General features: G+C 37.9%; 1 protein-coding gene across 1 annotated transcript in view; it reads right to left on the bottom strand.

Moving 5' to 3' along the window:
• Nucleotides 1-1,746: 1,746 nt before the first annotated feature.
• Nucleotides 1,747-22,659, bottom strand: part of api5 (apoptosis inhibitor 5) — a 34,334-nt gene continuing 13,421 nt past the window's right edge. The window contains exons 2-14 of the mRNA XM_048545764.2: nt 22,091-22,252; nt 21,668-21,761; nt 18,170-18,235; nt 17,271-17,422; nt 15,462-15,668; nt 13,798-13,902; nt 12,497-12,586; nt 11,881-12,062; nt 7,561-7,654; nt 7,315-7,371; nt 6,641-6,717; nt 4,133-4,266; nt 1,747-3,524 (exon numbers count right to left, since the gene is read on the bottom strand). Of these exons, the coding sequence (XP_048401721.1) occupies nt 3,445-3,524; nt 4,133-4,266; nt 6,641-6,717; nt 7,315-7,371; nt 7,561-7,654; nt 11,881-12,062; nt 12,497-12,586; nt 13,798-13,902; nt 15,462-15,668; nt 17,271-17,422; nt 18,170-18,235; nt 21,668-21,761; nt 22,091-22,252 (1,500 nt within the window). The 3' untranslated portion in view covers nt 1,747-3,444. The remainder of the gene's footprint in view (nt 3,525-4,132; nt 4,267-6,640; nt 6,718-7,314; nt 7,372-7,560; nt 7,655-11,880; nt 12,063-12,496; nt 12,587-13,797; nt 13,903-15,461; nt 15,669-17,270; nt 17,423-18,169; nt 18,236-21,667; nt 21,762-22,090; nt 22,253-22,659) is intronic.

Raw genomic sequence — 22,659 nt, 5'->3', positions numbered from 1 at the left:
TTGCTGTCAATATATTTTGGCAAACAATAAAAAGTCATTTGCTCTTCAATTTTCTGAAGCTGGTCCAAACATGCCACCTTTTGCCAGCACATGGTTACACACATCCTCACAATTAGAAGTATTTGCCCTCCCAATTAGAATTCCTATTGCTAGAATGCAAATGAGCATCCAATTTTGCTTTCCATCTAGGAAGAACATCTAAATTTTGACTGAATGTGTCAGTATTCAGCAACTTGCTGGGGTTCTGTACCATTTACTTATTTTCTGGATTTTGCAAGGTCACACATTCTAATGACATACTGTCTAAGCTGCTCTCAACACTGCTGTACACTAAAAGAAGTGCTCACCTATACAAACAGATCAAACATACAGGCTATATAAAAATACTTAAATTTTTTCAATAGTTATTGGTTAAGTGTAATTCTTGAAAACCTGATAGTTGACAATTTACTTCCGATCTTCCATCACAGTTTACGAATTGATTACAGGTGCACAGTACAAAAATATCCGTATGCACCATTACTGTACAAAAGATAGTAGGAACTGCAAATGCTGGAGAATCTGAGATAACAAGGTGTAGAGCTGGATGAACACAGCAGGCTAAGCAGCATCAGAGGTGCAGGAAAGCTGACCTTTCGGGCCCGAAAGGTCAGCTTTCCTGCTCCTCTGATGCTGCTTGGCCTGCTGTGTTCATCCAGCTCTACACCTTGTTATCTCTTATTACTGTACAAAATGTTGTATTCCAAAAGGATGGGGCAACACACATTTCCTTCCACTGAAGGAAAATGAGGCAGTGAACAATTAAACTTTGTTGCATTTCTAAACAGAAGCTGCAATGGCATTAATAAAACTAGCAAAAAATCTCCAAAATGCATTCTCTAAATATATATGAGCATCCTTATAAGAAGGTTACATGCAATTATATCTTTCCTAAATAAAATTTGAACAAATTGCTTTACCTACGGCCTTACAGATGAAATTCATTAATTACTTTCTACATCTCAATTTGCATTTATTTAAAGCAAATGTTGAAATAAATCTTTCTGCACAAGCAAAAGACAGTTGGAACTTTCCACATGTTGCTACGTCTTGCATTGTTATACTGCAAATCAAAGACTAAATAAATGAAAAGGTTCCACTATATTCCTTTTTCACAAAAGGAAAAATGCATCTTTCCCTCAAATACCTTCTTTATCAGTAATGTATTAGGTAACTTCCACGCAAAGAAACTGTACAATAACTGGCTTTTAGAAAATCAATATGAAAATATCATTCATGCACACTTGTGCCTATTGTATTCATTCACCTCCAACAGCAAGTTTCCAAAATACAGCTTCTACTATTTAAGTATGCACTATGATAAATTTAAAATCTAGGTCGTTAAGCAGTTAAATTGTTCAGCATTACTCATATCCGGAAACACATGTAACATTGACAACTGGCATTTAAGAACCAACATACATATATGTGAATGTTAATTCAAAACCATTTTGTTTTGTCACTTAGATTTCTTTTTTCACAGTTCAAATTTTGACATGAACATTAACAATCCCCCGTGGCCTTTATCACCACAATGTGCACAGTGAAAGAACTTTGCCCAATTTTTGTATAGCTGCTTCACCTATGCACAGCAGTTACTGCCTTGAATTGACTGTTGTTCCTTCAATTTAGATACCAGGGTTTTTAAAGCTGGGCTCACAAGATCACTAATGTAAGTGAACATTCTGCAAGATCATGACGCAATAATGCATGACAACTTGCAGTTTATTCACAATCGTACTGGTGTTTGTCACATTCAGATAACAATAACAAGAATCATAATGTAATGCTTTGTGTAAGTATGCTAGACATGAATTCCCACAACCAGAACTGAAGTGTGATAATGTATCACTTAAAGCATTTGAAGGCTTTTGAAAATAGATTAGCAAGGGTTAACCTGCTGCTTATGTAGGTTTGCTCAAGACCACAATCAAATGGCAAATGATTCTGCTATATAGATGTAGTACTCAGCCCAATAGAAATATGCATATAATCAGAAAAAAAAATAATGTATGAAAGTTAATAGCTGTCTGTTTACTGGGACAGAGGGATAAACTGAGGAATTGATCAGAAAATTTACCTCATAACTGTTTAAACCTGACATCAAAATGAAGCCCATTGCACGATGCAAATGCACAATAAGGTAATATTGATGTCAAAAGATTACTGACTAGGCAACTTGGCAATGAAGTTGGGATCAAAGCACAAATGCAGACAAAGCTTTTGAATCAAGCAATCATTCTTTTTTTAAAACTACAAGTACTTTTTGAATACAGTACTTCAGTGCTATAGCACTCAACAATTAATCCACACAGATCATAAAAATGCAACAGGTTATGTAAATATCGCACAGTACTAAAGTTTTATCACAGCATGAAGCCTTATGTTCATTAATAGGGATAGTGCCATTCATTTGCCAAAGGACACATACTGAACTGGGTTTGGGTTGCATCCACCTAAATTCAGAGGAGGAACGTCTGACCCAGTCCCAACAAAGTAGCACACCGTATATGAATACACCAGTACACAAGTGTGCTTTTACCCATAATTTCAACACAATTAAATTCACCAATCTCAACTGGGAAGAAGAGAAGGCAAAGGCAAAATATAATCGAGAGAGATAATGGGGGGAAAAAAAACATTTTAAAGTTCCTATCAATTGTTAGTCATAAGATGCCAGCCTTTGAAAACCATTGCTAATCTGCTATCAGACTAGGAAATCTATTGCAGGGAGTTAAAAGGTTAGGTATTTCAACATGAGGAGCACGAAATCCGAAGTTTGGAAGTGCTAGTGCTGCAAGAGTGTTTTCATGAACTGTTACCATGATGCTACTTGGTCTAGTGGCACATATTTATTTGGAAATAAAACAATGGTACTGGGAATCCAGTACAGCTCGAAATTTCCCATACTGGCCAGAGATCACAAAAGGGCTATTTTCAAACATTGCTGCAAATGCAGGTTTTATGTCATATAATGGGAAACTGTCAGTTGGATAATATGTAGCACACAAGAACTGTTCACCAATTTCCTACCATATTTCAATTTATCCTAGTGCTTTTGCCAAGATGGATTTTGGAATGTCAGTTGTTGCTGTGCTTTATGTTTTGAAAATTCCTCCCAGCCTACAATTATTATAAATGTCAGAACTGCAGTATAAAACAAAGAAAGAGAAATTAAAAGCACATTTCAGAACAATTGTGGGGGCTTGGAAAAACAGCTTCACATTCCCACATATAAACATAGATTGAAATGTACAAAGTTATTTTCTAGAAATTAGGTTTGCTTAAATACAGAATTCTCCTTTGAAGGCTACTAGCAGTTCTTGTAGGTGCTCTGTAGCAATCCCAAGATTATAATACACAGTAACTACTGCACAATGGACAACGGTGAAGAAGCCTTCCATTCTAATAGAGGCGTCCCCTGCTACGATTTCCTCGTCCACCCCAGCCTCGACCTCTACCTCCACGGAAACCTCCTCGTTGTTCTGTTAGAGAAAAACAAAAAAAATTGTGCTTGATGAGCTTTCTTAACAAATTGTAACTTGAATAGCACTGTTAAGGTATGAAAATTCTACTGAATTATACAAGTGCCTACTTGTCACGTGAGCATGCAGTTTAAAATTTTGCTCAAAACTTGACACCTAACCAAAGATTAATCTTTGATTTTAACAAAGTGTTCCTTTTCCAAATGAACTAGCTGAGGTAACAAAAATTCAAAAGGACAAAAATGTATTTCTTCTAGCCGCTTCTTCTTCCAAAAGGTATGCATGGCCTTCCCAAGTTATTTTCTCCCTTTATTGAAAAAGTAAACTAAATGAAGACAGACAACTGAATCCAAATTCAATCAATGCTGGTTTGACCCAATTACCAAACACAGGCTGAGCAACAGACTGACGCTTTCTCTTGTCACATTGACATAATACTCGAGTTTTGTAGGTGGCACTTTCTCCACAACAACACTGCTGAGATGAGAAATCTAGTCACTTAGCAGCTTACAGATAAACTCTCATTCCACCAATGATGCTATTCAAATTGAAACATCATCAGAGAAAAACCAACTAGCCAGATCTACAATTCGATTCAGATAGCTTACCATAGGAGAAATTACCAAGATTACTGCTGTATTTGCCACTGGGTGGATTGTAAATCTGCCTGGTATCCCGTTTTTGCGCTGGAGATTGTTTCTTGGGCGGGGATGAAGTATTTTCTTCAGCCATTCGTTTTTGCCTATTAACATGAAACACATGAATTATCCTTGACGTTCCTGTTAAATAAAGTTATAAATTCTGGCAATAAACATTCTGACAATGCAGAATGTAAGTACTTTATTATCGTAGTCATTGGTCTTTTACCCATGGCTACCTGAAGCTCCAGGGAAATTGTTCTTTGTCAACTCATATTGTGCAACTGAAAGAAAACTAATAAAGCTGGACAAAACCAACAATCATGGCCTTAATCCTAAAACACTCAAGTTTTACTCTAGAAATTTAGTACAAAAGCTCATGTCCAAAGGGTGTCATATTTCAAGTGAATATAGTTCAAAAAGTAGCACTTGGTTGAAACAACCATTATTTGTATACTTTCTACTTTAAATATTAAGTTAGGCATACAGCAAATAAAAATTTCTTCTATTCAGCAGACAGGAAGGCCAGTTCAGAATTAATAAGTACTATAAGCCTGGTTTGCTACTCTTGTATCAGCACTAATCTTCAATCTTAATCTACCTAGCACTTTCACATTTAAGAAAAAAATCATTCAAAAGAAATCTGAAGATTCCTACATACAACTAAAAAGTAATATCATGAAATAAATTATTTAATAAATAACTATTCTGAAAATAACTGCAAATCTATTCAGAATATATTTAAAAGGTTACAAATCCTTGTAACAAATTATCTTGCATTGACTTGCCCTTCTTATTGGACTCTGGACCTTGATGCCAATGTTGCAAAGGAAGTAAGTAAATACTAGAAGTAGTTATGTTAGCATCAGTCAGATGATATCAGTTCAGTTCATTAAATTTGCAATTTAAGAGTCAGCTGTCATTCAGATAGTAACTCTCATGCCTGAGTCAGAAGGTTATGGATTTGAGGCAAAAAATGGAGGTTGACACTCTTGTAAGGTACTGAGATATGTTGCACTTGTTGGAGGTACCATTTTCTTAAAATGAGCATTAAACTAAAGTTTAATGATGCAAATGATCCCACTGCATTATTTTGGAGGGGAGCATGGGAGCTATCCCCAGTGTTCAAGTTCATATTTATCCCTCAATCATCACGACAAGAACACATTACTTGGTCATTATTACATTGCAGTCTCCGGCCGTTTGCTCTGCGTTTGCTTCTTCCTACGTGACAATAATGACAACACTTCACATGCACTTCAATGACTGAAAGCCATGAATGGCGCTACAAAAATGCAATTTTTAATTTCATTTTGCAGTGATATGGAAACTGTGGTCATATTTAGGATATCCCAAGGCACGGTCAGTATCAAAAACTTCACATTAGTTTCGAACTTCTCAAGCCTTGCCAAAGGACATAAAAATACAATATTAATTTAGCTTATCTAATTCTTGTCTTCCCATGTGCTCCCTGCACTCATACCTTCAATGTTACTGTTCTTTAACTATTTAGCATCCCAGTTCCCAGGTCAGCTAAATAAAACCACATCAAGTCTAAATTTTCTAAGCCTCCTTTTGTTTTGAAAGTAGACTAAATGACATGTGAGGGGTACTCCAAAACAACTGTAAAAATCCTACTACCTAAAAAAAATTCCATAACGGCTGTACACTCCAATTTTCTAAAACAGCCCATATACTCCCAGAGGATTCTTGCAGTCCAGGCATAACTGACGTTTTTCACAGAGGCAAACTGTACGAGCTAGAGTGATGGTGTCCACTCGTGTATACAAACCTATTGCAGAAATTTGTTATTCCTTGCATGACATCACCACTGCCTCGTATCCATGCACTGGTGGTTCTCTTGGCACTGGAAAACATATTCTGATTCCCCCTTTACTAGATAGATTTTTATTTAAAAATGCTGAAGATAAGAGCTCTGAACTTTGTTGATAACTAAAAGAGCAGTAAAACAAGTGTAACATTTGGCTAGTTGCATTTGGGTTGGCTTTCTCTATTTATTCTGCCTCTAATACCCATTCCATAGATCCTTAAAAAATTAAGAAAATAATTTTTACCATCTCCCTTTGTTCTTTTTCCAACTTAGAAATCTTACAAGTCTGAGTTCTTGCTTTACTTGCTCTTACTTTTCTCTTCCACAGAAAAGCCAAGGTCAATTTGTCTCACATCTACTTAGTAAATCTCTTCTGTATTCTACCTTTGGTGTTCAAATGTTTTCAAATGGGTAGCCTAAACTGTTTCATCATTCATTTATAATTTATAAAATCTAATATAAAATCTAGGATCCCATAGGTCTTTTATTTTAAAATGGCAACAACTAAGGCAAATAAGTTTTAGGGATCAGGACTTCAGCAATCATTTAAAAAAAACCTTGAGTTATCAGTGCTGTTTCTTACAGTTAGTTTATTTACGAGAAATGAAAACAATGTACAATGGTAGGAAATACAAAAGTAACCTTACCCTACTTCAACCTTCTGTACAGGTTTCCAAGAAAGGGTGACCGTGCTTTTATAAGAGGGAGGGTTGTGGAACAGATCCTGACCAAAAGAAAACATGCAAATTACTCAATGCTGTTTTCAGATCAGTAAAGTCACCACCAGTTTCAGAGGATGATAAGCTTGCAGTCTTAGCAGAAAGACATGACGAGTAGTGAATTTAACTTGAGGATCACCATGTCTGAGACTAGGGGCTAGATTGAAAAGGCAGAACACTCATGGTAACCTCAGCCAGTGTGGGAACTGAACCCGTACTGTTGGCACTAGTACACATCAGAAACCATTCAGCCAAACAAGCTAACCAACCAGGCCAGCTTACAGAATGAATCTACGCATCTAGAAAATAAGTTATATTATAATCTATTTGCTTAACTGCACAAATATGCAAGGCAGTAACTAATACCATTTAAAAATTCCCATCCAAAAAAGGCAGATGACTGTGCATGGCAGTGCAATACTTTAGCTTCGCTTTGCAATTTGTTTTTAGAACACCAATCACTTTTACAAAAATGCTGTTATGACAGCATTTTAGACAGTGCCAAGCTTTGTCAGGAACTATTATCAATTTCCAACTGCATAAAATCCCAAAATAACACAACAGCTGCCCTTTTTTGCAACAGATATGATAAAAATGATTACCTTGATGAGAACATTAATGTTATTGGTTATCTTCAAAGCAACAACTTTAATTTTGTTCTGTGGAAAAGAAACACTTTGTGAAATACACATTTTTGTTTGGAAATATATTCCAAAATCACATGGCTACAAACTTCACAATTCTGCCCTAAGAAACAATTCAGCACAATGTAGTTTCTAGAAGTATCTAGCCTTTCCCCAGCAGTCTCATTTGATTCTGAAAAACAGCCACTGTGCTAGACTACATACCTCTTCCGTTTTCAAAGCTTCACCCGTTTTTCCTTGCAAAGCAAGACGTAGTTGTCTGATGTAAACTTGCAGACCTCTTGCAAAATACTGTAATCTGAACATAAAAGTACACAATTAAAGTCAGGGGACTGGCTAGTGTGATGTATTCCACACTGTTAAGTTTGAGACCAAAATTCAATCCAATACTGACTCCGTTATAGTACTGAGGATGACTGTAACAATACAATAAAATGTGCAGAATACGATGCTTGGCCTGCTGTGTTCATCCAGCTCCACACTTTGTTATCTTGGATTCTCCAGCATCTGCAGTTCCCATTATCTCTAGGCATATGGGTAGTTGTCTTGGGAGAAAAAGTTGAGCAGATTGAACTTCCTTTTACTGGAGTTCAGAAGAGAGATGACTTGATTGAAAAAGAACAGAGACCATTGATGCCACAATGGAATCAACTATAGAACAGTCCAACTTAGACTGAGTATTATGCAATGAGAAAGGAAAAATTGGCAATGCTCACCTTGAGGGTAAGCAACCATAACTGGACAGAAGTCTTCATCAAGAAGAAGAATAGGCTCCTGAATTTTAATAGGGGAAACTAGTAGTATGAAGTGCGTGTTGGCTATGATGGGTGGGGAAATGTTTCTGAAAGGAATGACAAACATTCAAACAGCAAATGTGTGAGCTACAAAATATGTTTCCGCCTGCCTGGTACCAGAGTGCAAAGAGAACAGTGGCCAAACCATGGCTTACAAGGGAAGTTAGAGACAGTAAGAAACATTCAAATTGACAAGAAAAAAAACAACAAACCTGAAGATTGGAAACAGTTTACAAGTCAGCAAAGGAATACCAAGTGATAATGGGAACTGCAGATGCTGGAGAATCCAAGATAACAAAGATTGGAGCTGGACGAACACAGCAGGCCATGCAGCATCTCAGGAGCACAAAAGCTGACGTTTCTGGCCTAGACCCTTCATCAGAGGCTCTGATGAAGGGTCTAGGCCCGAAATGTCAGCTTTTGTGCTCCTGAGATGCTGCTTGGCCTGCAGTGTTCATCCAGCTCCACACTTTGTTATAAAGGAATACCAAGGATTGATTAAGAAGGGGAAAATAGAATATTTGCAGGAAACATAAATTAATGTTGATCCCTAGAGTCAGAAGTGGGGGAAAATTATAATTGGGAACAAAGAAATGACTGACAAACTAAATTCATACTTCACTTGTCTTCAAAAAGGACTTGAATAAGATGCCAGGAATGATGGGTACACAGGGTTTATTAACAGGGACAAATGGAAGCAATTCTGCATTAGTACAGAAATAGCATTGAAGACTGAAAAATCCCCAGGGCCTGACAATCTACATCCCAGAGTGCTTAAGGAAGTAGTCCTAGAAATAGTAGATGCATTAGTGGTCATCGTTAAACATTCTTTAGACTCTGAAATAGTTCCTACAGATAGGAAACTTGTTAATTACCTGTTATTTTTAAAAAAAATTGGCCAGTGAGTATGACATTGGTAGTGAGGAGCATCCTAGAGTTTCATTTATCAAGAATTTTATAGCAGAGCACTGAGAAAACAGTGAGAATCAAACACAGTCAACATGGACTTATAAAAGGGAAATCATGATTGATAAATCTACCAGGATTCAAGGATGTAAATAGTAGAATTGACCAGGGTGGGTGGAGAGCCAGTGGTTGTGGTTTATTTGGACTTTTGAAGTTATAAAATTATATAAAGTTATATAATTATATAAAATTAAAGTGCTTGCAATTGGAAGTAGCATATTGAGATGGATAGAAAATTACTTAGCAGACAGGAAACAAAGTAGAAATAAATGGGATAACAAGGTGTGGAGCTGGTTCGGGTCTGGACCTTCTTCAGAAGAAGATCCAGACCTGAACCATCAGTTTTCCTGCTCCTCTGATGCTGCTTGGCCTGCTGTGTTCATCCAGCTCCACATCTTGTTATCTCAGATTCTCCAGCATCTGCTGTTCCCACTATCTCTGCAGAAATAAATGGGTCTGTTTCTGAATGGCAGACAGTACCCCAGTAGTCACTGCAGATACTAGGACGCCGGTAATTCACAATATATTTTAATGATTTAGTTGAAGGAATGTTTTTAATATCTCAAAATCTGCAGATGATGCAAATTGGGTGCATTATGAGGAGGATGCAGAAAAGTTGCAGTGTGATTGGGACAGGCTGAGTGAGTGAGCAAATTCTGTATATTACAGATAAATGTGAGGTTACCCACTTTGGGTAGCAAAAATATTTACTTTAATGAATATAAACCAAGAGAGAGGAATGGTCAATAAGACGTGTGTGGCCTCATGCACCAGTTGTTGAGAGTAAGTGTGCAGGTGCAACAGGCAGTAAAGACAACCTTTGTAGCAAGAGGATTTGAGTACAGGAACGAGAATGTCTCACTGCAATTATACAGGGCGGCATTAGTGAGGTCAAACCTAGAATGTGCATGCAGTTTTGATCTTATCCAAAGAAGGATGTTCTTACTAGAGAAGTACAGTGAAAGTTTATGAAAATTGATTCTTGGGATGGCAGAACTAACATGAGTCAGGATTATATGCACTCTGTTTGGATGAATGAGGAGAGAATTTCATAGTAATATGCAAAATTCCAACAGGACTGGGCATGTTAGACACAGGGAGAATGATCCTAACAGCTGGGGAGTCCAAATCAAGGTCACTGCTTAAGAATAAGAGGTAAACCTTTTAGGATTGAGATGTGAAATTTCTGCACCCAGCGAATGCACAGTCCGTGAAATTGACTACGACAAGTTGTGGATGAGAGTAAAACTTTGCATGTTTTCAAGGAAGTAGTAGATATGGCTTTTGTGGCTAAAGGAATCTAGGGATGTGATAGGAGGGCAGAATTAAAGTATTGAGCTCCATGATCATATTGAATGGCAGGGCAAACTCAAGTTACTTTGGAAAGTGTGGTTGGTTTGCTCAGCGAGCTGGTTCGTTAGGTAGCAGACATTTGATTACCCTGCTGGGTAATATCATCAGTGCAGCCTCCGATGAAGCATTCTATTTTCCCGCTTGTTGTTATTTAAACTTTGGAGTCCACTGGAGTTGATGAACTCATTTCTGGTTTTTCCTTGCAGTGGTGTGTACATAAGGTTTAATTCTGTGTGGTTATTGATGGCCTTCTTAGTGGAGAACCAGGCAGATACGGTACGCCCCGACATACTTGTCACCTTAAATCAAGAACGTATCTGAACTCACCACAAGACTCCTATGGCCACTGGGCATCAGAGTAGCACACAAACCTATATCAACCCAACGCCAACTGCTAACAAGAACCAAAGACCCCTTCACCCATAATGGACAAAACCAACATAATATCCAAGATTCCATGCAAGGGCTGCAACAAACATTACATGACAGACAGTAAGGAAGCTGGCTATGAGAATGCATGAACACCAACTAGCAACAAAAAGACATGACCAATACTCAATTGTCTCCATACACACAGGCAAGGAGAACGACCTGTTTGATTGGGACAACATCAGGATCCTAGGACAAGCCAAACAGAGACAAACATGACAATTTCTAGAGGCTTGGTTCTCCACTAAGAAGGCTAGCAATAAATATGTAGAATTAGACCGTATATATAGAAACCACTGCTAAGAAAAACGGGAAATTATGTCATCAACTCTGACGCACTCCAGAGTTTAAGTAACAAGCAGGAAAACACAATGCTTCTTTGGAGGCTGCACTGATGATGTTACCCAGCAGGGTAATGAAACATCTGCAAACTAACAAACCAACCACAGTATCCACAACCCGAGCTACAAATCTACTCGATAACCTTAGACTTTGGAAACTGTTCCAACCACTTTGTTAGGCCTGAACATTCCAAATTACCACCAACTTTACGTATACCAAATAATTCCTAATGTTACTTCAGGTTCTTTTGATTAAGTCTATGTTCGGTAACTACTGGTCTTTCTGCTCGTGGAAACAGTTTCTTATATAATCAATCAAGCTCCATGATTTTAAGAAACTACCAAATTTCTCATGTCTGCTTTAAGGAGAGCAATCCCATTTTTCCAGCCCCTCAAAATAATCAAATGCAGTTCTAAATCATCACTAATTCCTTCTAAACTATCTAGAAAGTGAACTAGACACCCGTTACAATTTTTTGGGAAAACAATTGATTTTTGCAAATAACAGAACAATTTGAGTCAAACCACTTACCTTGGAATGAACAGACATCAGAATTAAATGACCATAATCAAGTTGGCTTACTTTCACAAAAGAGAAACAACTTTTAGTTGAAGGACATAAACAAATAACATTTGCCCACCTTATTTTGAAGTCCTTTAGTCGATCGGCATTGAGTTTTGCTGTAAGGAAATCAGGAAGTTTCTTTCCGAGTTGATGAAAGCCAAATAACAGACATTCAACATAACTAAACTGTAGTTTTGGCTCTTCATTGCCTGCGTTTTCACCATTTTCTGCTTCTTCTGGGGGTAATGGCATATATTCCTAGGTTTTTCAGGAATTCAAAGTTATACGATATACTTTGTGTTTGATTGACAAATATTTTTAAGAGGCTGCACAAGCATTTCTCTTGCATATGTACAATTTTCATGCAGCCACAGTTCATATATAGTTAATCTGTTCTCTATCTTTACAACTATTAACAATCCAAATCAGACAAGTACTTCAGTACTTAACATAGCCAGCTGCTTTGAAAGAAATCAGAATAAGCCAAATATGGTGAAATTTCTATAACTGGCTTGTAAAATTTAGATCTGAATGAAGTGATGTTGAAACAATGCAAAATAAAAACTGTGAAATTAGCAAATAATGTGATCCGCAATGCAAAGAACAATTCAAAACAGATGTTCCTCTGAATGATATACCGCAAGTGAATTTATAAAGTAATTACAGTTTCCGGAAAAAAGCTGCATGCTTACCAGCAATTTTTCAAACAACTGTTTCAAGTTACTTTCTAACTTTTCCATATCACCACAGAAAGGTGTCATTTCTCCCAGCAACTTTAAAACCTACAAGGTAAAAATATTGAACTGTCACTGAAGAATGAAAGGAAATTAACATTAAAGTACAGCTAAACAATAAGCTTTAAATATGAATGTACTCAGATTTCTGCACTGGACTTCGATCTGAAACTAATCTGTGACCTTAGGTCAACATTTTATGGAGCAGTCAGTGCCAGGGTTTTGGGGGTGGGTCGAAGAACAGAGAGGGAAGGGGGTAGGTTGAGGTATGTGCATACATGCTTGATCTGTGTGTGGTTTTGGACAAGATTGGAATTTGCAGAGGGTGCATGTGGCTGCAGGCCTCCAACACTATTGTGGAATGTGTAGAACCATTGGCACAGATCCAAAGGAATACGTGTTTTTCAACTGGAGAAGCATCTTGGGCTGCATGGTGGCACCGTGGTTGGCACTGCTGCCTCACAGTGCCAGACACCTAGGTTCCAGTCCACCCATGGACAAGTTAGCACACATGCCCCGCGTCTGCGTGGGTTTCCTCCCAAAGTCCAAAGACATGCAGGTTGGATGGATTGGCCATACTAAATTGCTCCAGTGTCCAGGGGTGTGCAGGTTAGATGGATTCGTCATTGGAAATGTAGGGTTACAGGGATAGGGTAGGGGGCTAAGTGTGAATGGGATGCTCTTTAGAAGGATGGTTTGGACTCGATTGGCTGAGTGGTCAGCTTCTGCACTGTAGGGATACTATAAGGAATACTGTAGAAGGTGGTGATGGCCTAGTGGTATTATCGCCGGACTGTTAATTCAGAGACCCAGATAATGTTTTGGGGATCTGGCCTCAAATCCTGACATGGCAGATGGTGGAATTTGAATTCAATAAATATCTGGAATTAAGAATCTAACAATGACTGTGAATCCATTGTCGATTGTCAGGAAAAAAACCCACATGGTTCACTAATGTCGTTTAGGGAAGGAAACTGCCATTCTTACCTGATCTGGCCTACATGTGACTCCAAGCCCACAGCAATGTGGCTGACTTTGAACTGCCCTCTGGTCAATTAGGGAGGGACAACAAATGCTGGCCCAGCCAGCAACACCTCTTATCCCGTAAATGAATAAAGAAAACTGCAGAGTGCATGGGCTTGGGAACAGGGATGTATGTATGCAAAGGACAGAATCCGTTACTAAGAAACTTTTCCACACAGTTCGCAAATACTTTATAATGGGTCATAAACAGTAAATTACTCAGGTTCACGCATTACCTCCAACTGAATGTCAAGTCCTTCCACTGGGCTGGTAAGGGAGCTGAGGTTTGGCAGTACTTGTTCACAAAAGTAGGTGACAAACCTGGTTGAATGGACATTTTTCTGAAAAAGTGAGCAGAAATCAAACTATGCACAAGACAATGCTAAAATAACCACTTCCTCTTAATTTGAGACAACAAGGTGTGGAGCTGGATGAACACAGCAGACCAAACAGCATCTTAGGAGCAGGAAGGCTGACATTTCGGGCCCAGGCCCTTCATCAGAAATGTCGGAGGGGAAGTGGGTTCTGAAATAAATAGGGAGAGGTGGATCGAATTTGCTGCATTTTTAAGTCCGTCAAGAATCAGAGTGTTAATGTTTACACAAGGCATTATTCAGAACACATGTTCTAACTTTACAAATCGCCTCAAAATATGGATAAGCAGCATCATGGATAAGCAACGGCTGCAGTGTTATAGAAGATGCTTTTAATGTGGAACATCTGCCATAAAATGCATTTTAATTAAGGTGTAACGTACTTTCTAAAGCTTGAAAATCTGATTGCTCTCAAAATACACAAAACTTGAGCAAATATATGACAGAGGTAACACGGTGTGAAGCTGGGTGAACACAGTAGGCCAAGCAGCATCTGAGGAGCAGAAAAGTGTGATGTTTTGGGTTGAGACTCTTCTTCAGAAAACTGACTTTGTAAGATGCCTTGGAAGAGATTTCTCTGTAATAATTTTAACCCCGCTGCAAAAGTCAGTTTTGTGAAGAAGGGTTTTGACCTGAAACGTCAAACTTTCCTGCTCGGCCTGCTGTGTTCATCTAGCTTCACACCGTGTTATCTCAGATTCTCCAGTATACGACAGAGGTTATTGTTCTCAGTTTTGCAGTTCTACTACTGTTGGTTCAATTGTACAAATTGACAAAACATTTGCCACCCATAAATATCTGATCAGGTTTCACAGGTGCGTAGACAATATTCAGCTTTGCCACTTTACAATCTCTAACTCCATGTATGACACTGTTTGGAAACTTTTCCAGCATTAAGCTGATGATTCACTCCAATTCTCCAGCTACTTGCATAACCAAATTTCTTCTATTCAGTTTGAGACAGGCTCAATTTCTACTTGAAAATCTATTCCCTCTACCTGGCTACAGTTCGACTAAGCATTTCACAAATTATTCTTGCTATTCTCAAGAACTCTTCAACAGCATTATGAAATATTCAAAATTGACACATTCAAGTTCATCTGAAAGACACTAATAAACTATGACCACTAAAATGTTGAATCACCTGAATGAATGTGAATCACTTAACTAAAGAGATTGTTAAACTCTGCATTAGTTATATTTGATCCACTTCAAAACAAAATAGATGATGAATATTAACCATTTTTTGATGCTACATTGAGAGCATCCAGAACTTCATATTTTCAGGATTTCCAAAGAGGCTCAGGGTCAGAAAACTCTAGATTCTTCTCACCTTCAAAACAACACAAATGCCTATTTGTAACAACAGATTCAAAGACTTTTTCCTACGTTAATTGAAATTCAAATGCAAATTCTCAGGTTTATTCAAAATGTCTGGCTAAGGAAACAGTTATGTAGCATGTCCTAAAGTCAAAAACAAGAACAGATCAACAATTCTGAAATACACAAATTAAATTTAGTCTTACCGAGAAAAGTGGAACTGCCTGTCTTGTGCACTGTAGTAGTCTGTCCACAGAATCTGGATCTGCAGGATTAAATACCTGCTCTAAATCAGCTTGTTCAGCCACCAACTCCACCAGCTGTTGTCGACCACTTACAGTCTGAAGATTCTTAAGGCTAGACAGAATCTTCATGAATAAAACAAACTCCTCTCCTGTCACATCATCCAGTACCTGAAAACAAAATAAGTTCATCTACATATGGAATAAGATGGCGTTCCCTACAAATTATCTTCTTGCTCTAAAAAACCCTGGTGGTAGAGGGTGGGGGACATGTTCATCATTGAAAATATACAAGTTAGATTGCCTAGATTTAGGAACTTCTCAGTTCAATTCAATCCAAAAAAAGTAGTAACAACCTGAATATAGTTCTTTGGTATTAACTCTTCTCAAAAAAAAAAGGAAAAGTACACTTGGGATTGATTTTCTTTTTTATGTTTGACTTTTAAATACAAAGTAGCAGGAACCTGTAAAAAGTAAATGGTCAACATAAAACATTTTAGTACTCAATTATGTGGGTTATTTTTCAGTTTGAACCAGATAAATGTTTTGGTACTGAGAGTTCATAATGGTGTATATCAGGAAAAAGGCTTAAATGGAATGTATTATTTTTCACAAATCCATTTGAATCCTCCCATTAGAAACTGCGATGCATTCCAAAACACACCAGTTGAGATCGTACTGCAGCTCAAGCTGGATTGAAGTAGTGGCATATATCTCTTTTCAGTCATTTCCTGCCTTATAGAAAGCATTAAACTAGCAACACTTCAGTGAAAATTTTAAGATCATAAAACAGAAGAGCAGATGACATTCAGTCCATCAAGCCTGCTCCACCATTCAATAAGATTATATATAACCCCACTGCAATTTTACCCACTTTCCTGCCTCCTCCCTATCAGCCTAAATTCCTCTACAGGACATTTTACAGTATGAGGAAAGCTCTCTACTAGAATGCACCCTGACAAAAGGTTAACTACCTAAAATGTGAATTTTTAGATAATTCTTTCCTGGGACATGGAGTCACTGGCAGGCCAACATCTGATGCCTATCCACTGATATAACGTTGCCAGTATTCGAACCTGTCGTTACAGGTTGTAAACTAAGCTCATTCCACAATATTGTTTTACATTGAGTTGTCAGAAATGTCCAGTGCCACCTCATCTTCATAAACACAATACATATGCCTGCATCCACAAAATCCCAATTACACTATGCTTTCAAATTAATTAACTGACTGACAAATTAACCTGATTGATTTTTAAGCACTGTCTAAAGACAGTCTTGCAATTTCCAACATCACACAACCCAGTGCACAACAATTTAGATTACTTACTGTACTGAATAGCCCTTCAGAACAACACAGAAATGATACAGGGCAAAGGTAAAGTTTTACCAGACCATAGGGCTTCCCCTCCATTAGTGACAGACGCTGGTAGTTTAATGAGGGTCACTACACCTCAGTTGAGGGGAGAGGCCTTCACCGCTACTTCAATTCAACACAGTACACTGCTTCTAACACACCACTATTTTGAGGGGTCCGTTCTGTTTGCAACAACAGTGAACGGCTGCACTACATGAATAACTTTAATTCAATCAGAAGCATTAAATCATTCAGGAATATTGCTCCCATCTCACTCCCTTTTTGAAAGGTATCAAGGTTTCTTTTGCGCCCACCGAGACAAATTACAAGAAGTATCTATTCAATATTTTAAACATAAAAATGGTTAGAATTTTCCTTATTGCAATTAGGTAGATGATGCTTTATTAACGAGTTACCTTTTTGGACTCCACAAAAATGTATTCTTCTACTTCTTTGGTCATTACTTCCTCTGGTACTATCTTCAGTTTTGTCGAAAGGAACTTTATGGCACGCTCTCGCACAATGTCCTCCCCCTGTATTATCTGTGTGAAAAGACCACCTAAGGTTCCTTTGCGTAAAAGAGTAAATTAAGAACACAATTAATTTTAAACTCAGTGTGGATATATGAACATAACAGTTTGTAAAATAGGCATAACATTAGCCAGTAATAACGCAAGTGATACATATGTACACTCAAACAACTGGTATTTCACAATGCATTTTATGTTCCATTAAGCCATTGATAATGTACCAAATGACCCAAATTTAAATACTTGTCATTGTTATGCCTAAGAGTAAACTTATGTCACCTGTCCTAATTCGCCTCCTCAATCCTAAAAAGATCTTACAAGTGTTAGTACTTAACTTTTCAAAAACACTTTTGCTGGTTTTAATTTTTCTTCTCTGTCACACCAATTTTCCTGCAAATTCCAAATGTTTCAATTTATTCCACTTCTTACAATTCTGCCACTTTACATCTTATTGCAGGTATCTAATCTGTCAGCCTTCACAAACAATTGCTACTAGATGACATTTCACTGTGACAAATTCAAGATAGATGAGATAAAAGACATAAGTCTTCCTGTCATTAGTCAATATGCAGATACTGACACATCAAGTTTTTCAATATTGTGTGCCTTCTCCAAACAAACTGCATATTCAGTAGTGTGAGATAAATGAACAATGGAAGAAAAAAATAATTTTGTATTACGCCCGTGCATGGTTTGAAACAGCCATTTTATTTTCATACCATATATCCAACTAATGTGTACCTTGATAACACAATCACAATAATGAGGAAGAAAATGATAGTTACCTTTGGCATCAATCTTGAATATACATATTAATGCATTATTAACCAAATTGAACTCCGCACTATCATCTGCGAAAAACAAAAAGGGGAAATTCTTGTAATTCAGAGCTGAAAGTAACTCGTTGAAGTAACTCACAGATAGTAAAAACCGCCGATGCTGGAGTCAGAGATAACAGTGTGGAGCTGGAAGAACACAGCAGGCGAGGCAGCATCAGAGCAGCAGGGAAGTTGTTGTTTTGGGTCGGGACCCTTTTTCAGGAATAGGATCTGAAGAAGGGTCCCGACCCGAAAAATCAACTTTCCTGCTCCTCTGATACTGCCTGACCTGCTGCATTCCTCCAGCTCCACACTGCTTTATAGTTGAAGTAACTACAAGGTTTGGAAATCATTTATCTTTAATCTGAACTGATAATAGCACATTGAAAGATAAGCTTAATCTGGCAGCCCTCAACTGCTCCAGATACTTTGTTAAAACCCTAGGTGATAAATTGAGTTTGTGTTGCAAAATAATTGATCTTATACTCTTCAAAGCACAAAACAAGTTAGTGTAACTTGAAATGCAATCACATACAAATGTATGACATTGGAGTAGGAGTTGGCCCTTCAAGCTTGTTCTGTCCTTAATTCCAACATCCCTGCCCACGCCTTACAATCTCTGAAACCCTTAGTAGTTAAGAATATGTATCTATCATAAAAACATAGACCCTGCCTCCCGTGTTCTCCAGAGAAGAAAGTTCCAAAGACATATAACCTCCTGAAAGAAAAAGGTTCCCTTTGCAATATCCGACAACAATACATCTGCCTTTTTAAACACTTGCTGTGCCTGCATAGTGAAGTTTTGAGATTCATGTACGAGGACAGCAGACCCTTCTGTGCTTCTCAGTTCTGTAGGCTTCCTCAATTTGAATAATATGCAGCTTTGCTTCTTTTTCTGCCAAAGTTGAAAGTCCATTTTCCCACATCATGCTCCATCTGCCCATTTTTCCCACTCACTTAACCAATCTACCTTCCTCTGCAGACTTATGACCTCTTCAGAGCTTTAACTCCCACTCTGACAAATTTTGCAATCGTACATTCGACACTTAATCCGAGTCATTTATGTAGACTGTAAATCATTGATGCCCCATCACTGATCCCTGTGTCCCAACACTCATCACATTCTGCTAATCCAAAAATGCATTTACGTCCATTCTCTGCTTCCTATTAGCCTGCTAATCCGCTATCTTTCCTAACATTACCCCCTACACCGTGGGCTCTTGTTCTGACCCTTCAAGTGGCACCTGGTCAAATATCTTCTACAAATCTAGGTACAAGACAACTACCAGTCCATCGCTATTTATATTGCTTACTCATTCCTGAAAAATCTCTAATCAATTAGTCAAACATCATATTTCTTCCACAAAACCATGGTCACTCTGCATTATTGCATTAAGATTTTCTAAGTATTCTACAATAACCTTAATAATAGAAAGGTTAACATACATAAGGATTACACTGCCTCGAAAACAGATTAGGCTGAGAGTGAAGTGATGGCCCTTTTTCTACCAGCAAGTGGCAGGGCATAGAAATTGCACAAACAAAAGCAAGTAGGAGCATAAGAAGGGGTAGTGAGGGCACGCAACAATCAAATAATTGGCAACCCTGGACCACAAAAACTCTAGCTAGTGTCTGCAGTTCACAGGAATTCAACTGAATTGTTGAACCTGAGTTCAGGGCATAAATATATTAGGAAGGGGAAAAGAGTTACCTTCATTCCCTGAGGTTACATAATAATAAATAGAATCATGAAATGGTTACAGCCCAGAGGATGACATTCGGTCCCTGCACCCGCTTGCTCCAAGAACAATTCACCTGGTAATAACAAAGCCCCCAATCTCCAACTTGCCCAAAGTTATGCTGCAAATGTTTCATTTCAGAAAATGATTGTGCTATTTTTAATCTTCCTCCACCACACACTCAGACGGTGCATTGCTCATGTCACTGTTAATTCTTATGTCAAGCATCCTAAGCCAGTGCCCCGTGGTTCTCAATCCTACCATCAATTGTTACATCTACTTTATCCAAAATATCTCTTTCAAATATCCACTTAACCTTTGTTTCTTGATGGAGAAATGCCCCAGGAACTCCAAGCTATTTTAAATTTAATTTATAATCCATGGAATCATTCACTGCTTGTCTTTTCAGCACCCTTCCCATCCATTCTTAAGTGTGGCATACGTAAGTTGAAGTGCCACCAGCATTTTTACTTAGGCTTTAATAATAGGTCCATAGAGTACAGAAGCAAGGTGGTTATGCTAAACTTGTATAAGACATTAGTTAGACCTCAGCTGGATTACTGTGCACAACTTTGGGCTCTACCCTTTCAGAAAGACTTAAGTGCATTGGGGAGTGCATTAGAGGCTTTTGAGAATGGCTCCAAGGATAAGAAATTCAGTTGTGAAGGCTGATCAGAGATGTTTGGAATTGGAGAAGAGATGGCTAAGAGAAGATCTGATAGAAGTTTTCACTATGAGGGGCGACAGACAGGGCATACCGTTTCATCTCTTAAAAGAACTGAGAATGAGAAGGCAGGGATATTACACAGGGAGTAGTTCAGATCTGGCAGTGTGTTGGAAGACAGGTTCAATAGAAGCATACAAGAGGACACACTCGGGGCGATGAGGAAAGGGAAGGAGAACGGCATCAAATCATAATGCTTAGAGGGCAATCGCAGACATAATCGCCTAATTCACTTTGTTTTCGGACGTAATAATTCTGTGATTATACAGATTCATCATACAGAGGATGTGGAAAGATGATGGTGTAAAGGTAACATTATTTGAATAGTAATCCAGAGGCTCAGGCTAATGGTCTTGTGTGAAGAAACTATCAGTTGCTTTAAAAATACATCTGGTTCACGAATATCTTCAGGGAAGGATATCTGTCATCCCTACCTGTTCTGGCCTACATTAAATTCTGGATTCTCAGCAATGTGGCTGATTCTTAAATGCAATCTGAAAATGGCCTGGTAAGTTCAACAGCTAAATGATTGGGAATGAAATGCTGGCCTTGCCTGTGACACTGGACCCTACAACTGAGGATTTTTAAAATTTTCAGCTCATAGTACTTCCATGTTTCGTGCAATCTGCAAATTTTCAAACTGTGCCCAGTACAACTTTAAATCAGGGAGAGAAGGGGTGCTAACATTGACCAACAGGGAACCAGAACAGAAACTTTAATCTGCACAAGTTGCTACGTCTCTCACGATTAAATTATACTAATTCAGACAGACAAGGATTCAATTAAAAAGAAAATTCTTCCCAAAGAAATAACACTCTAATTATTCATTTTCCATCTGCTTTGCTCAACTTCACAGGTGAAAAGAGCAAATCACAAAGTGTAGAAATATAATTCATCCAATGTAAAGGATTCTTATTATTCTCACAGGAAGTAACATGCTTAAGGAGTTTTCACAGCAGTACAGGATGAACTAGAGCTCTGTATCGAAAACAAAATACATACCGGTTTGTAAAAGCTGTGTTAATATATCAGCGACTCTTGGTAGGTTTTCACCTGTTGCAAACTGAGGCAATTCTTTAATGGCTTGACGACGAATCTGAACAGAAAATTTCACCCTCTTAAATTTTACACATTTTACTTGCAATGATGTAAAGTTTACTTAATTGTATGTATTAAGACAATTTATATTGCTTTACAACAAACTTGTGAAAATTCAACATTTAATTCTTCAGCACCAAACATGCAACTTTCAATGCCCTGCTTTTTGAAAGTTAACAAAAACTCAATAAAACTAAACTTGTGTCAAAGAGGACTACTGAAAATCAGAAAGAATAGAATAGTCATCTTCTCATTTTCACCCTGCCCTACCCATCTAATCAAAATTAACAAATTCAGATTGGAATAGAAATGGAACATGACCCTTACAGAAAGATCTTCATCCTCACAGAGATCCAACTGGGCATTGATAGCACTATCAGCCAACTCAGGAAAATGTTTGAAAAACTTGGGAATAAATTGTGCTGCCAATCTTTTCTCTTTGGCTCCGCTCTTCACACCATCAAGAATGGCCTGATATGCATCTTTGTACTGCAAAATAAAAATACATTTTGTCATAATTTGATCTAAACCCCTCAAAATATTCATATCATTCAGCTTAATAGAGATCCACTTTTTGCTTCAGGGATTGAGATGCTCCTTTCGTGAAACCATGAACTTTCAGAAGCTGGGTGTTATAACACCGTTTTCGGAAAAATAAAAAACTTAAACAAGTGATCACAATCAGAAGCACAATTTAGATAGCTGCCACCTTCTCAGGAGCGATTATTGACAGGCAGTAAATGTTTGACTTGCCAGGGACTCCCAAATCCCCTAAATGAATAAAATACCTGTGTTTCAAACAATGCATGGTTCTCTCCATTCACTCCCTGCACCCATCCAGAAGTGTTGAGCTCTTCACTGGTTCACATGTTCTTTTAATGGCAGATTTTCCAGAC

Source organism: Stegostoma tigrinum, chromosome 17 (genome assembly GCF_030684315.1).
Source record: "Stegostoma tigrinum isolate sSteTig4 chromosome 17, sSteTig4.hap1, whole genome shotgun sequence".
NCBI lineage: Eukaryota > Metazoa > Chordata > Chondrichthyes > Orectolobiformes > Stegostomatidae > Stegostoma > Stegostoma tigrinum.
The sequence above is the reverse complement of the archived record's forward strand: the minus strand, read 5'-3'. Positions and strand labels throughout refer to the sequence as shown.